Source organism: Hypanus sabinus, chromosome 16 (assembly GCF_030144855.1).
Source record: "Hypanus sabinus isolate sHypSab1 chromosome 16, sHypSab1.hap1, whole genome shotgun sequence".
Taxonomy (NCBI): domain Eukaryota; kingdom Metazoa; phylum Chordata; class Chondrichthyes; order Myliobatiformes; family Dasyatidae; genus Hypanus; species Hypanus sabinus.
Window position 1 is genome coordinate 34422660 of NC_082721.1, and position 15899 is coordinate 34438558.

General features: G+C 39.2%; 1 protein-coding gene across 4 annotated transcripts in view; it reads left to right on the forward strand.

Moving 5' to 3' along the window:
• The window catches only part of LOC132406214 (phosphatidylinositol 4-phosphate 5-kinase type-1 gamma-like), a 232539-nt gene that overhangs the window by 129295 nt on the left and 87345 nt on the right, over window positions 1-15899 (forward strand). For all 4 annotated transcript variants that reach the window (XM_059991548.1, XM_059991545.1, XM_059991547.1 and 1 more), the window contains 4 exons: window positions 1415-1567; window positions 1962-2261; window positions 12243-12448; window positions 14621-14704. In XM_059991548.1, the coding sequence (XP_059847531.1) occupies window positions 1415-1567; window positions 1962-2261; window positions 12243-12448; window positions 14621-14704 (743 nt within the window). The remainder of the gene's footprint in view (window positions 1-1414; window positions 1568-1961; window positions 2262-12242; window positions 12449-14620; window positions 14705-15899) is intronic.

Below are 15899 nucleotides of genomic sequence, written 5' to 3' on the forward strand. Positions count from 1 at the left end.
ATTTCTTTGTTCTACTGTGAATGCCCAGAAGAAAAAAAATCTCAGGGTAGTATTTAGTGACATATGCATATTTTGATAATAAATTTACTTTGAATTTTAGAAATTTTTGTCCTGTGAAATTAAAGTTGACATATTTTCCTAAGCTTAAATTAAACTGGGATTTTGAGTGGAAGGGTATGTTGCTGAGGCTGCACTCAATTCAGTCAAAAGGGACATTCTTAAAATTCTGCTTTACAGATGCTGGAAAGACTATTCAGAGTAGAGAAGGAAATTACCTGCCGTAGGACATCAGATTTTCCACTTATTTTAGTAATCATGGTGTCTATATTTCTAATTTTGCTAGACAATTAAAATCTATTGGAAAAATTCAATAGTTCCTTCACAGAAACAAGGTGTCAATAGCCTGTTTAAATTCTGGTCTAGCCACTTTAAACACTTGCAGGTACTTCACTCTAGTGATCTGTATCAATGGTTGATCAATGGAATCAAAAGATCAGACAACTTTGTCATTCAAATAATTTTGTATTCAATGACATGATAGGTTAAAAATAGGTAGAATAAACTGTTCTCAACTTTCTTATTTCTTTGTGAAATAGAAAGAGTCTATACTAGCTCTTAGAGCAATCCTATCAATCCCATTCTCCCACTTGTATCTCATTCCGGTTACTCATTTCAGAGTTTGATTATCTAATAAAAGTCCACTGAGGGAACTATAAAACTCTTACAATGTTGCTCATTAAGCAGACTTTATACCTGTATAAAACAGTTAAGTCTGCTTTTGGATCATATATTGATTTATTAGTTAATGTGTGGTTTTATTGTAAAAACAAGCAAAACTGAAAATTCTCTTTGTTTTTTTTATTTGACTACCATTTTTTCCCTGAGTGGCACATTGTGAACAAAGATAATAATGTAAATAATTAGTCTCTCTCAGTCGCTGTTATTCATGAATACTGTGACTGAACTATGCTAGGAGATCGTATATTTAATATAGAAATTAAAGCTGTAATGGGAAATAATATAATTTTAAATAATTTATATTTAAAATATAATAAAAAGTGTATTTAACAAAAACGTTTCATCAACAAGCTGATTCCCTAGAATATGGCTTGCAATTTTGCATTGTTCCTTGCATCTACAATTTCAGCTCACATTGTTCATTTTCTGCAAGGTTAGTTTTATCTGTGGCATTACTATGTGGTGATTTTGTCAGAGATTGGCATTCGTTTTTTTTTCTTGCAAAATGAAGTTTCCTGAAAATACATTTTTCTGTTTTAAAGGAGGGAAATCTTTAAGGAAAATACTTTTCAGATCATTCAAGTAAAAGGGGAGTGTTTATGGGAAAATGTTTTAGCTACAGATGATAAATGTTTTTGCATAATAATAATGTTTGCATGTTAACATTCTCTCATAGTATTCATTGTGCAATGAGCCCTTAATTGAACTTTCCAATCCGGGTGCCAGTGGATCTCTCTTTTATGTGACAAGTGATGATGAATTTATTATAAAGACTGTGATAAACAAAGAAGCAGAATTTCTGCAAAAGTTGCTTCCAGGTTATTACATGGTGAGTGATATTACTACATCCACCTCCCTTCATTTTTTCTCTCCTTTTGAAAGAATTAGTTCTTCTTGGAATATTCATTCACATCCGTCTGTTGGCCTCTGATACTTCTTATAAGTGGCTATTCATATGAGGGTGGAAATGGTAAATGCCAGCAAATTAACACTACCTTTAGCTGGCAACTATCACCCTGTTATTTCAGGGGAAGCACATTATATTTAATGTTCATGCATTTTCCCATTTCACTTGGAGATTCCAAACATAGCATGTTTTAAAAAAAAAACAAAATTGTATTCTGTTTGATTCAATTGCTTGGCATCTTAAACTGCATTTGTTTAATGTTTCTAGTTCTTTTGTTAGATGAGTACTTGGAAACACTTTCTCTATTTTCTTCCAGAACCTGAATCAGAACCCAAGGACACTCTTGCCAAAGTTTTATGGACTCTACTGTGTTCAGTCTGGTGGCAAAAACATTCGAGTGGCAGTGATGAATAATGTGTTGCCTCGAGTAGTGAAGATGCACCTAAAGTATGATTTAAAAGGATCAACCTATAAACGAAGGGCTTCAAAAAAGGAACGTGAGAAGTCCAAACCAACATTTAAAGACTTGGACTTCATGCAGGATTTCTCAGATGGATTGTTACTAGACGCAGACACGAACTGTGCACTGATTAAAACCCTGCAGAGAGATTGTCTGGTAAGAAGGGAGTCATGGGTATCCATTTAGAAGGAAAATAGTTTAAGAAAATGGCAGTAATGATATTCTGGTCTTAGCACACTGCTTAGGGGGAAAAAAGCACAGGAAAATGATTTGGACAGTAATTGTTACTTTTGTATGTGTTCATAAGACTGTAAAAACATGAGAGCAGAATTAGGCCATTCAGCCCATCGAGTCCACTCTGCTGTTTCATCATGGCTTATCCCAGGTCCATTCAACCCCATACACCTGCCCTCTCACCATATCCCTTGATGTCCTGACCAATCAAGAATCTGTCAACTTCTGTTTTGAATATACCAGGGACTTGGCCTCCACCGTGGTCTGTGGCAGAGAATTCCACAGATTTACCACTCATTGGCTAAAAAAAATCTTCCTTGCTTCTGTTCTAAAAGGCCTCCCCTCAGTTTTGAAGCTATGCCTTCTAGTTCTGGATATCCCCACCAGGAGAAACACCCTCTCCCCGTCCATCTTATCTCATCTTTTCAACATTTGGTAGATTTCAATGAGATCCCCACGCATTCTTCTAAATTCCAGTGAGTACAGGCACAGAGCTGCCAAATGGTCCTCATATGTTAACTCTTACATTTCTAGAATCGTCCCCATGAACCTCCTCTGGACTCTTTCCAATGACAATACATCCTTTCTGAGATAAGGGGCCCAAAACATCTGATGATACAAGTGCAGCCTGAAAAAGTGTCTTATAAAATTTTAGCATTATCTCCTTGTTTTTATATTCTATTGCTCTTGAAATAAATGCCAACATCGCATTAGCCTTCTTTACCACAGGCTGAACCTATGAATTAACCTTCTGTGTGTCTTGCATGAGGACTCTTTAAGTCCCTTTGCACCTTCAATGTTTGAATTTTCTCCCCATTTAGATAATAGTCTGGACTATTGTTAGTTTTACCAAAAGGCCTTATCATACATTTCCCAACACTGTATACAATATGCCACTTTTTTGCCCATTTTTCCAATTTGTCTAAGTCCTGCAGTTGCATTGCTACCTCAGCACTACCTACCCCTCCATCTAGCTTCGTGTCATCCGCAAACTTTGCCACAAAGCCATCATGTGAGGCTTCTTATCAAATACCTTCTGAAAATCTAACTAAATGACATCCACTGCTTCTCCTTTGTCCATCCTGCTTGTTACTTACTCGAAGAATTTGTAATAATTTTTTTCAAGCAAGATTTCCCTTCACAGAAACCATACTGACTTTGACATGTTTTATCATTAGTCTCAAGTACTCCAAAACCTTGTCCTTAATAATAGACTTCAACACTGTCCCAACCACTGAGGTTAAGCTAACTGGCCTATAATTTCCTCTCTTTTGTTTTCCTCCCTTCTTAAAGAGTGGAATGATATTTGCAGTTTTCCAGTCCTCCGGGATGACGCCAGGATCAAGTGATTCTTGAAAGATCATGAGAAATGCAGATAATGATCTGTTCAGCAACCTCTTTCAGGACTTTGGGATATAGTCCAGCTAGTCCAGGTGACTTATCCACCTTGAGACCTTTCAGTTTGCCTGCACATTTTCTTTTGTAATAGCAATGGCACTCACTCCTCCCTGATACTCGTGGACCTCTAGCATTACAGACAGTGTCTTCCACAATAAAGACTGAAGCAAAGTACTTATTGTTCATCTGCCATTTCTTTGTCCTCCATTACTACTTCACCAGCACATTTTCCAGTGGTCCAATGTCAACTCTCACCTTTTTATTCTGTATATAATTAGAAAAACTTTTAGTATCCTGCTTTACATTATTGGCTAGTTTGCCCTCATATTTCATCTTTTCCCTTCTGAAAGCTTTTTTAGTTGCCTTTTGTTGGATTTTAAAAACTTCCCAATCATCCAATTTCCCACTTATTTTTGCTACCTTATATGCTCTTTCCTTGGATTTTATGCTGTCTCTAACTTCTGTTGTCAGCCATTGTTGCCCAGTCCTGCCATCTGAGAACTACTTCTGTGGGACGTATCTATCCTGTGCCTTGTGAACTAGCCCACTTAAGCCTCCTTTGTTCTGCCATCATCCCAGCCAGTATCCCCCTCCAATCCACCTGGGCAAGGTCCTCTCTCATGCATCTGTAATTCTCTTTTTTCCATTGCAATACTGATACATCTGATTTGTGTTTCTCCCTCTCAAATTGCTGTATGAATTCAATCATATTATGATCACTGCCTCCTAATGGCTCCTTTATGTTAAGAAACTAAGAAAATCTGGGTTATTACACAATGTCCACTCTGAGATGGTCTTTCCCCTAATAGGCTCGCGCACAAGCTGCTCTAAAGCCATCTCGTAAACATTCAACAAATTCCCAACACCACCCTCATTTTCCCAATCCCCTTTTGCATATTGAAGTCCTCTATTATAATTGTGACATTACCCTTATTACATGCTCTTTCCAGCTCCCTTTGCAATCTCAGCCCTGCATCTTGGCTACTATTTAGAGGCCTATATATGACTCCTGTAATGGGCTTTTTATCCTTGCGGTTTCTTAACTCCACCCAAAAAGATTCAACATTCTGTGATCCTATTTCACCTCTTTCTGAAGATGTAGTTTCACCTCTCACCAATAGAGCCACACCACCGCCTTTGCTTTCCTGCCTGTTCTTTCGATACAAAGTATATCCTTTGATGTTAAGCTTCCAGCAATTACCACAACTCAGTGATGCCCACAACGTCATACCCACCAATCTCTAGTTGCACCACAAATTTGTCCACCTTATTACAAATGTTATGTGTGTTTAAATACAGCGCCTTCAGTCCTGCATTCTTCACCCTTATGAATTTTGCCTCTGTGGTGAAACTTAACTTTTTGCTCTGTCTGCAGTTGTATCCAATCATTAGCTTGTCCTTCCTTACATTCATGTTACACCCATCATCTACTTGAAAACCTGCTGGCTCATGCTCAGCTCTACCATAGTAGTTCCCACCTGCCTGCCATATTAATTTAAACCACTCCCATCAGCTCTAGCAAGCCTGACTGTAAGGATGTTGGTTCCCATCAGAATCAAGTGCAACCCCATCCCTTTTATACAAGTCACACCTGCACCAGAAGAGGACCCAATGATCCAGAAATCTGAATCTTTGTCCCTGCTCTAATTCTTCTACCACGCATTCATCCGCCACCACATTCTGTTCTTATCCTCACTGTCGCGTGGCACAGACAGCAATCCCGAGATTACTACCTTTGATGTCCTGATTCTTAGTTTCCTTCCTAATTCCCTGTATTCTGTTTCAGGCCCTCCTCCCTTTTTCTACCTGTGTCATTGGTACCAATATGTACCACGATTTTTGGCTGTTCACCCTCCCTTTCAGAATTTTATGGACGCATTCAGAAACATCACAGACCCTGGCACCTGGGAGGCAAACTACTATTTGTGTTTCCTTTATGCATCCACAGAATCGCCTATTTGTCCCCCTAAACTGTAGAGTCCCCTATTATTGCTGCCCTGCTCTTCGGTTTTCTGCTCTTCTCAGCCACTGGACCAGACTCAGTGCCAGAGAGATGGGCACTGTTGCTTCCGCCGGTATGTTTCTCTTCCCCCTCCTTCCCCCCCACCCCCCCCCCACTAACAGTACTCAAAATGGAGTACTTATTGTTGAGGTGCACAGCCACAGTGGTGCTTCACTGTCCTCCCTTCCTGTTCCTCAGGACAGTCACCCATTTATCTCTCTCCTGTAGCCTTGGTGTGACTACCTCCCTGTAGCTTCTGTCAATGACTGCTTCATTTTCCCTAACAAGCTGAAGGTCTTCAAGCTGCAGCTCCAGTTCCCTAACACAGTCTTTAAGGAGCTGCATCTTGATGCACCTGGTGCAGATGTGGCCATCGGGGAGGCTGAAAGTATCCTGGAAATTCCACATCCGACACTGAAAACAGACTTGTAATAGTAAAGAAGGGTTAAGAATAGTTAAATGCACAGAGGGAGTAGTGCAAGAAAACTTTATTGAAGAATGTAGCTGCTTTTTGCGAAATAGCAGAAGCATAAATTGTGATCAAATTGACTGTATGAGCATGGGATATCTTTTGATTTTTCTTTTGGGATGGGAAGAGAACGTTCAAAGAATCATTGAAATTTCTGATGCTTAAAGAAAGGTATTTTATATAAAGAGTTTTTTAAAGTTGTACCCCAATTGCCATTTATAGCCCTGCAGATTATGGCAATGCACATTATGATACTTTATAAATGTATCAGTTGTTTTACCACTATCAACTTTTCAACATATTGAGTTCCAAAACCCTAAGACTCTTCAGGTGCAAAACCAATTCCTTTCAATTTTCTCTAATCATTCAATTACTTTAGATCTTTGTTCCCTAGTAGTCAACCTTTCTGCTGCTTGTTCATAATTTGTAGATTTTCATTCAATCTCCCTTCAGCCCCCTTTGTTTCAAGAAGCAACCCCTCTGAGCTAACGTATCATTGTCATCAGCTGGTCTCTTGATTAGCAGCCTCCTTTGCCCTCTCTCCTGTCCTATTACATCCTTCATATAATTGGATCACAGTTTTAGCTTTGGCTTTTTTAGTATTTTGTGCAGTTCTAGCATTTCTCATTTTATTCTGTGTTTTACAAATAAAAACAAGTATCCTATCTACTGTAATCATCTTTATCTACCTATCCTGCTAGCATTGGATCTGTGGGCACATCTTCCAAGATTGCCTTTCTCTTTGACTCTTTTTAGTATCCTACTATTTATCTTATTTTTGCTTGCCTTGTTTGCCTTCTATTAAATTCATCGTGCTCCACTGGCATTCCATTTGCCATTTTTCCACACAGCTACTGGACCAGTGTACTGTCATTCAATAGCAAAATGGTGGTAGATTCAAATGTGACCCAAATGCAGAATTTCAAAGGTGAGGTGAGAATAACTGACCTTGGTATCAAAGCAGCATTGATCCAAGCATGTCTTTGAGTCCTGATGAAACAGGTTAATGGGCATGTAGTTGAAAACTTTCCAATAGTTGGGATTGTACCAAGCGCTAAGGAAAATTACTGTGACAATTGCATGTCAGTTGTCTCACTACTGCAGGAGTTCCTTAGAGTTTTATTCTAAGTCTGGCTTTCTTCAGCAAATTATTAATAATGACTCTTCTATCATACAGTCTAAAGTGGCAGTGTTCTCTAATTGCTTGCATATTATTCAACACTCTTTAAACCTCCTCAGGAAATTAGAATCAGGTTTAATATCACTGGAATTTGTCGTACAATTTGTTAACTTAGTGGCAGCAGTACAATGCAATAAAAAATAAGTAACTCAATTACAGAAAGTATATTTTTGTATATTAAATAGTTAAATTAAAAATACAGTAGGCCCTCCTTATCTGTGAGTTCCGCATGCGTGAATTCAGCCAACTGCGAATTGAGAAAACCCGGAAGTGCTCTTCCAGCACTCGTTCTTCGAGCATGTACAGACTTTTTTTCTTGTCATTATTCCCTAAGTAATGCAGTATAACAACTATTTACATAGCATTTACACTGTATTAGGTATTATAAGTAATGTAGCGATGATTTAAAGTATACGGGAGGATGTGCTTAGGGCAGGGGTCAGCAACCTTTACCACTGAAAGAGCCACTTGGACCAGTTTCCCACAGAAAAGAAAACACTGGGAGCCGCAAAACCCGTTTGACATTTAAAATGAAATAACACTGCATATAACGTTTTGTTTTGCCTTTATGCTATGTATAAACAAACTATAATGTGTTGCATTTATGAAATTGATGAACTCCTGCAGAGAAAACGAAATTACATTTCTGCATGCAACAAAAACATTTTGAACTCCGAAAAAAAGACGTTGGGTTGAAGGTTACTTTTAAGTAAAATACTCAACGTCTATTTGAGTCCTCCTTGTATTTATGAAAAACGCCAAACTTAAATTTGCCGCCAGCAGCAAACCAAAAATAACGTCAGCCAGCTGTCAACCTGAAAAATAAAAGGACTATTTCACTGAACAATGAAAACATATGAATATACGTAAAATAATAGGCAATTAAAATATTTATCATACTTGGTCAGGTTGACTCTCACCTGACAATGCAGTCGTATTCAGTAGGGATGGATCGATGCTTAGGGGAGTGACCGGGAAGGATAATGTGTTTTTTTCCTCTCTGAACTCACAGAAGCGTTTCCCAAACGATGTTTGCATTGCGATGATTGCAGAATGTAAATACTCCGAATTTATCATGTCGTGACCTTGTTTGAACTCTCTCAAATTGGGGAAGTGAGACAATGTGCCTTTCTGTAAATCTCTGGCAAGCAACGTCAACTTGCGCTCGAATGCCAAAACATCCTCCAACATGTGCAGGGCGGTACGTCCTTACCCCGTTGAAGAGCTGTGTTCAGCGTGTTCAGGTGTGCTGTCATGTCTACCATGAAGTGTAGCTTTTCCAGCCACTCTGGCTGTTCCAGCTCAGGAAAGTTGAGCCCTTTGCTGCCCAGGAAAGTTTTCACTTCTTCCAGACACGCGACAAACCGTTTCAGCACCTCCCCTCTGGACAGCCAGCGATAAAAACACGTTGTAGCGGTGTGCTACACGCAGTCAGTAAACTGCAGTCAAAGATAGCTTTATTCGAACTAAACAGCCTTGCTTTTAAGCCTCCCTCAACCCGCCCCCCATGGGCGCGGATGCTGCAAAAGACACGTACTCACAAACCCCCGTAGGCTATCTCCCTTAGCCTGAACGCTGGCTAATTGTGAGCCGGTTCGGATGTGTCAGGAAATGGGTCGCCACAACATCTTATTTAGATTGTACAAGATCACCATAATCTTCAAATTTAGAATTACATTTCAAAAACTAACAAACTAACATAAAATACATTTTAATTAAATACTGACCATGTAGCGGTGTGCTACACGCAACGCTAAAATTACGACACGGAGTCGGTAACTGCAGTCGAAGGATAAAACTTTATTCGAAATCTTCAGCCTCACTTTTAAGCCTCCCTCAACCTGCCCCCCATGGCGCAGAGGCTCCAAAGCTCTGTGCTCGCAAACCCCCGTAGGCTATCTAATTGTGAGTCGGTTCGGATGTGCCAGGAAAAGGGTCGCCACAACCAATTATTTCCCAAAGCAACAGGGAGCCGCAGCACAGATGTAAAAGAGCCACATGTGGCTCCGGAGCCGCGGGTTGCCGACCCCCGGCTTAGGGTATCGTGGATCAGGATCGGAAAAAATCAGGAGTTCTCTTACTTAGTAAGTTGGAACAGCTAAATCCAGTATTATTTAGCAACAGTTAGTCAAACATTTGTCTTAGAAAATAGTATATATTTTTACCTTTCTATGCATATGAAACACTTAAGAAACATATGTATTTCAATAATTAAACCACAGCATTGCTTAGTAATAATTGTAGCTTTCATCAGGGCAGGGCCTTTCTCACTTTATCCTTTAAAATTGTTCCGATCATTGACCAACTGTAGCCTAACGCTTTTCCAATGACAGATGGCATTTCACCTCTTTCTGATCGCTTTATTATTTCCACTTTATTTTCAATCGTGATCGTGATTATTTTTGTGAACAGAAATGCTGCAGATTCAGAGCTCCGCCGGGTCCTAAAGACCACCACACTGAGACAGATTAAATGAGACCTGGAGTTCTGCTGGGTCCTAAAGTCCACTGCATTGAAACAGGTTAAATAAGGGACTTGAGCATCCACGAAGGGTCCCAGAATCAATCCCTTGTGGATAAGGAGGGCCAACTGTAATGCAAAAACAGATTTAATAAAAGTGAGGTAGTGTTCATGGGTTCAATGTCGATTTAGGAATCAGATGGCAGAGGGGAAGAAACTATTCCTGAATCACTGAGTGTGTGCTTTCAGGCTTCTGTACTTCCTTCCTGATGGTAAGAATGAGAAGAGGGCATGTCCTGGGTGAAGAAGGTCCTTAACGTTGGACTCTGCCCTTTTGAGGCACCCCCTCCTTGAAGATGTCTTGGATACCACGGAGGCTAGTACCCAAAATGGAGATGACTAATTTTACAACTTGCTGTAGCTTCCTTCAATCCTGTTCAGTAGCCCCACCCCCATGCCAGACAATGATGTAGTCTATCAGAATGCCTTCTGCAGTACATCTGTAGAAGTTCTCGTGTTTTTGGTGACAAACCAAATCCCCTCAAATTCCTAATGAAAAATACTGCTGTCTTGCCTTCTTTGTAGCTGCATTGATATGTTGGGACCATGTTAGATCCTCAGAAGTCCTGACACCCGGAAACTCACTCACTCCGCTTCTGATCCCTCTGTGTTTGTGTTCCCTTGTTCTACAGTTTTTGAAGTCCACAGTCAGCTCTTTGGGCTTACTGATGTTGAATGCAAGGTTGTTGCCATGACACCATGCAACTAACTGGTATATCTCGCTCCCATATGCCCTTTCGTCTCCATCTGAGTTTCTGCCAACAATGGTTGTATCATCAGCAAATTTATAGATGGCATTTGTAGAAAGTCATGGGTATAAAGAGAGAAGAGCAGTACGCTAAGCACGCATCCCTGAAGTGCACCAGTGTTAATTGTCAGCGAGGAGGAGATATTATTACCAATCCACAAAGATTGTGGTCTTCCGGTTAGGAAGTGAAGCAGTGAATGCATGTAGTAAAATATAAACAATATTCCAACAGGGGCAATTAATTGTTACTCAATATTCGCAACACACACATGCCAGGCAATGCCCATCTGCAATAATTCAGCTTTCCAAATTGCCACCACTTACCTTGGTATTCAATAGTATTATCCTTGCTAACTTTTTTAACCATCAGTATCCACTGTTGACCAGAAACTCAATTGGACCAGTCACATGCACAGAGTGGGTGCAAGTATAGTCCAGATGCTGGATGTCCTGCAGCAGGTGAATTGCCATAAGACATCTTAGTCTTTCTATCTTAAAGAATTTGGAAGCATGATGGTATGCTGTTAATTGAACTCAGCACCATTCAGAGTAAAGCAGCTTGTTTGATAGGTGCCTCATCTTCCACTCTAAACATTCATTCCACCCACCAGCAGCTCACCATACCTCTGTTGTGTCATCATCATCATCATGTGCCATACTCTGCCCGAGCCTCGGCGACCACTTTCTTCTACTGCGATCTGTCGGCAGTCAAACCTCTTGCATCTCTGGTGGTGAGGCTGGTCCACTTCTTGATGTTGTTGATCCAGGTTGTCCTCTATCTGCTTTGGGAGCGGCTTCCTTCTACTTTGCCTTCAAGCACAGTGCGTTCCAGTGTATCATCAGTTCTTGAGATGTGTGCAAAATAGTGAAATTTCCTTTGGATAACAGTTTCCAGAAGTATTGGTTTTGTACCAATCTTTTCTTGGGTGAAATTGTTCGATCTCCTTTCAATGTATGATACCCTGAGTATCCATCTGTATGTCCACATCTCAAAATCTCTGATGTGTGCATGGCAGTAAATACAAAATACAGTGCAGTAACTTGCCTAATTACAGGAATAGAACCAGCTGAAACTTGTAACCTCTGGCACCAAAGGTCAAGGAAACTAGGCACATGGGAACACCTGGCGGTTCCATTTCATATCATTTCCACTTTTGACAGTATGATGGAAGAGTTGTTATTAAGAATTTAGCTGAAGGAAGCCAGACCTAGAATAAAATTGTAAGGAACTCTTGCAGTAGTGAGACAACTAATATGCAACCATCACATTGATCTTCCTTTGTGTTTGGTATGATCCCAACTGTTGGAATATTTTCAAATAGATGTCCACTGCCATATAATTTTTTTGTTATCTTCCTTTCTATTTACCTTGAAAATCAGGAATGTGGAGCTAAGCTTGAAACTATGTTTCAGAGTTGTATTTATTCTTTTTAGAAGCTTATGGATCTTTTTTCTCCCCCAGTGTTTTCTTGTGAATGACAGCTTTGTGAAAGAAGCTTTCATTCTAGCTGATTTGATGTCCTTTAGTTACTGATTTACGTGCAGACTAATTGTTATGTTATTTCTCTTTTGTGCAATTTCAATAGGTGCTAGAGAGCTTTAAAATCATGGATTACAGTTTGTTGTTAGGAGTTCACAATTTGGACCAAGCAGAACGTGAGAGGCAGTTGGAGGGGTCACTATGTACCTCTGACGAAAAACGACCCATTGCACAGAAAGCACTCTATTCCACAGCGATGGAATCTATTCAAGGTGGAAGTTCACGGGGCGAATCCATTGACACAGATGACACGTATGTGTATATGTGTTTAAAAACATTATGATTGTAAATGTTCTATCACTCCGATCAGTGTTTCTTTCAACTGCTACCAAGATACAGTATCTTTCAATGTTAAAACTAGATTGCTTTATTCTCAAAATGTTATGAATGTCATACTACTGCATCAGTGTGAGCTGTATATGTCACTCACCATCTTAGGTGTTTAGAGCCTACCAATAAAGTAGTTGGTTTTCTCATTTTGAACATCCTTAAACTCAATTTGAAATCTAATAATGTACCTTCTGCATAACTTCAATTCAAAATTGCTTGCTGCTACTTAGCTATAGAGTAGTGTTTTGAAAAACAGATATTTTTAATCCAGAATAGCTTAATTTCATTATGTCTGAACATTCAAGGTTTGCATCATGGAGTCACTGTTGGTAATTGTACTGTAGTTTTATAGTCTGTTGGTAGTAGTATGTTACTAACTAGTCTACTATGAGATAAAAGGCATAAAAACTTTGGCCATCTGATTGTATAGAGATGAAGAATAGGTCTAGTCTAAGACATTACTAATGGCACTCAAAGCCTTAACACTGGACTGAAGTTGTGAAATAAGTACGAGAAAGACTAAAGCAAAAGAAAAAAAAAACTGCTGGAGGAAGTCAGTAGGTCAAGCAAAACAGTCTTAATGTAGGGTATCAACCCAAAATGTTTGCAATTCACTTTTCTCCACAGGTGCTGCTTGACCTATTGAATTCCACCAACAGTTTACATTTTGCTTCAGTTTTCTAACTTGTCCTATGTCTTGACTAGAATGATGAGGTTAAGGTTTGCTGATCTGTCTCGGCCACTTCCCTCATTTGGTGATCAACACTTAAACATTAAAATAAATCTCTTAAATAATGGAAATAATTGAAAGATATGTTGAAATACTACAATTTAAAGACAATGCTTAACAAAAAGCTCAATGGGTCAAGCAGAACAGTCTTAATATAGGCTATCAACCCAAAATGTTTGCAGTTCACATTTCTCCACAGATGCTGCTTGACCTGCTGAATTCTTCTGGCAATATACTTTTTACTGTAGTTTCTAGCATAGTCCTGCATTTTAACTAGAAAGATGAGGTTAAGGTTTGCTAATCTGTCTATGCCACCTCCCTTATTTGGTGACCAGCACTTAAAATAAATCCCTTGAATAATGGAAATCATTGAAAAATATGTTCAAGTGCTATGATTTAATGAAAATGGTTTAAAAAAAATACTGTTTGTGAAATCTGCAAAGATTTACTTGGCTATGAGTATATTAAATCTTTGTGATAGAAAATGAATTGGGTGACTGAGAAAATGTTTGGCAAATGAAATTCAATGTAGTAAGTGTGAGGTCATGAACTTCAGTAGGAGAAATAAAAAAAAGACACAACCATATAAATGAGACTGGAAATGAATAGAGTACAGAAGATACAGTGTTCTTGTGTATAGAACACAAAGTTAGCTTGTCATTACAGCAAGTGATATGGAGACATATGCACATTAGCTTTTATTGCTGGTGGTTTTGAGTTTTAAAACAGAAAATTATTTTAACAATTGTACATAGTATTGGTGAGGCTGCACATGTCACGAAGTTTGGGTTTCTTATTTAAGAAAGGATATACTATCATTGAAGGCTATCCAGAAGAGATTCGTTTGGCTAAATTCCTGAGATAAGCGGTTTGTCTTAGCTTGAAGAGTCAAACTTAGACCTCTTTTATATTTTAGTTTAAAAGAATGTGAGGTATCCCTATGGAAACATGCAAAATTCTTTTGGAGCATGAAATTGTACATGTTGAGATGATTTCTCTAATGGGACAGCTTTGAATGGAAGGACACAGTTATAAAATAAAGGAAATGATCTGTTAAAACTGAAATATGTAGGAATTTCCTCTCACAAGAGCTACTAATCTCTGGAATTTTCTCCCCAAGTATTCGTGGAGGCTAGAACATTAGCAGTATTTAAACAGGAGCTAAGTAACTTTTTGAAAGATCAGAAAATTGAGGATCCTGTATGACTGGCACAATAGAAGTTGAAGCTGATAGTTTGATTGGTGGGGCAGGCCTGAGGGCCAGGGGTTTACTACTTCAGTTTTCATGTGTTCTTGATTTGTATATTCCACTGCAGAATGTTAGATTTTCAGACTATGAAATTACATTTACTCTTCTTTGTTAGGATGGGTGGTATTCCAGCAGCGAATGGGAAAGGAGAGAGGCTGCTCTTGTACATTGGTATCATTGACATTTTACAGTCTTACAGGTAAGGCTTTTGTTCATGCTAATAATAAAGTGCTTGAAAGAGTTTCAGCTTTAACTTTATACAAAGGAAGAATAGCACGATAGATGATAGTGACTTAAGGTGACAGTTTACTATGAACTCACAAACAATTAGAGATGTGTGATACATGATGGATTTTACAGGGACATCCACATCTCATAAAATTTACATTTGTCGCTTAGGCGCTATTTCAAAGCTGACTTCTGGGCATTCATTAAATAGTTTAAGACGGGGGTCGGCAACCCGCGGCTCCGGAGCCACATGTAGCTCTTTTACCTCTGTGCTGCGGCTCCCTGTTGCTTTGGGAAATAATTGGTCTTTTGCAGCATCCGCGCCCATGGGGGCCAGGTTGAGGGAGGCTTAAAAGCAAGGCTGTTTAGTTCGAATAAAGTTATTCGACTGCAGTTTACTGACTGCGTGAGCACACCGCTACAACGTGTTTTTATCGCTATTAATATACGTCACCACTGCCAATACCTGACACCCGTCAGTGCGCGATTTCTTTAATTTTTCGATCCAAGGTAGGCCAACTATGGAGAATTCTAAAAAAAGACTGAAGAAAACAGAACGTTTAATGATACGTGGACAGATTCATTTGCTTTCACTGTTGACGAGACTGGTTTACCGGTATGCTTAATATGCAATGAGAAACTAGCAAACAACTAAAAGTCAAATGTTGCAAAGCATTTCTAGAATAAACACGCAGCCTTTGCTCAAAAATATCCGGATGGAGATGAGAGAAAAAAAGCCGTTTCGGAACTGATGCGGAAGGTTGGTCTGAGCAAAAATCATTTCAAGCAATGGATGAAGTCCGGAAAACCAACGACATACGCTAATTATATTGCCGCTCAGGAAATAGTCAGGCACGGGAAACAGTTTACAGATGGTGAATATATAAAAGAATCTTTCATTAAGATTTCAGAACATCTATTCACGGACTTTAAAAACAAGAGTGAAATTGTGCAGAAAATCAGGGATATGCCCCTCTCTGCAAAGACTGTCAAAGACAGAACCATAAAAATGGCAGAAGACATCACAAGACAGCAAATTAAAGACATCAATTCAGCTGTGGCCTACTCGATTGCCTGTGACGAGTCTAAAGACAAAGGTGATATTGAACAAATAGCGCTGTTCTGCCGGTATGTAAACTCTGCCGGGCCACAGGAAGAAATGATTG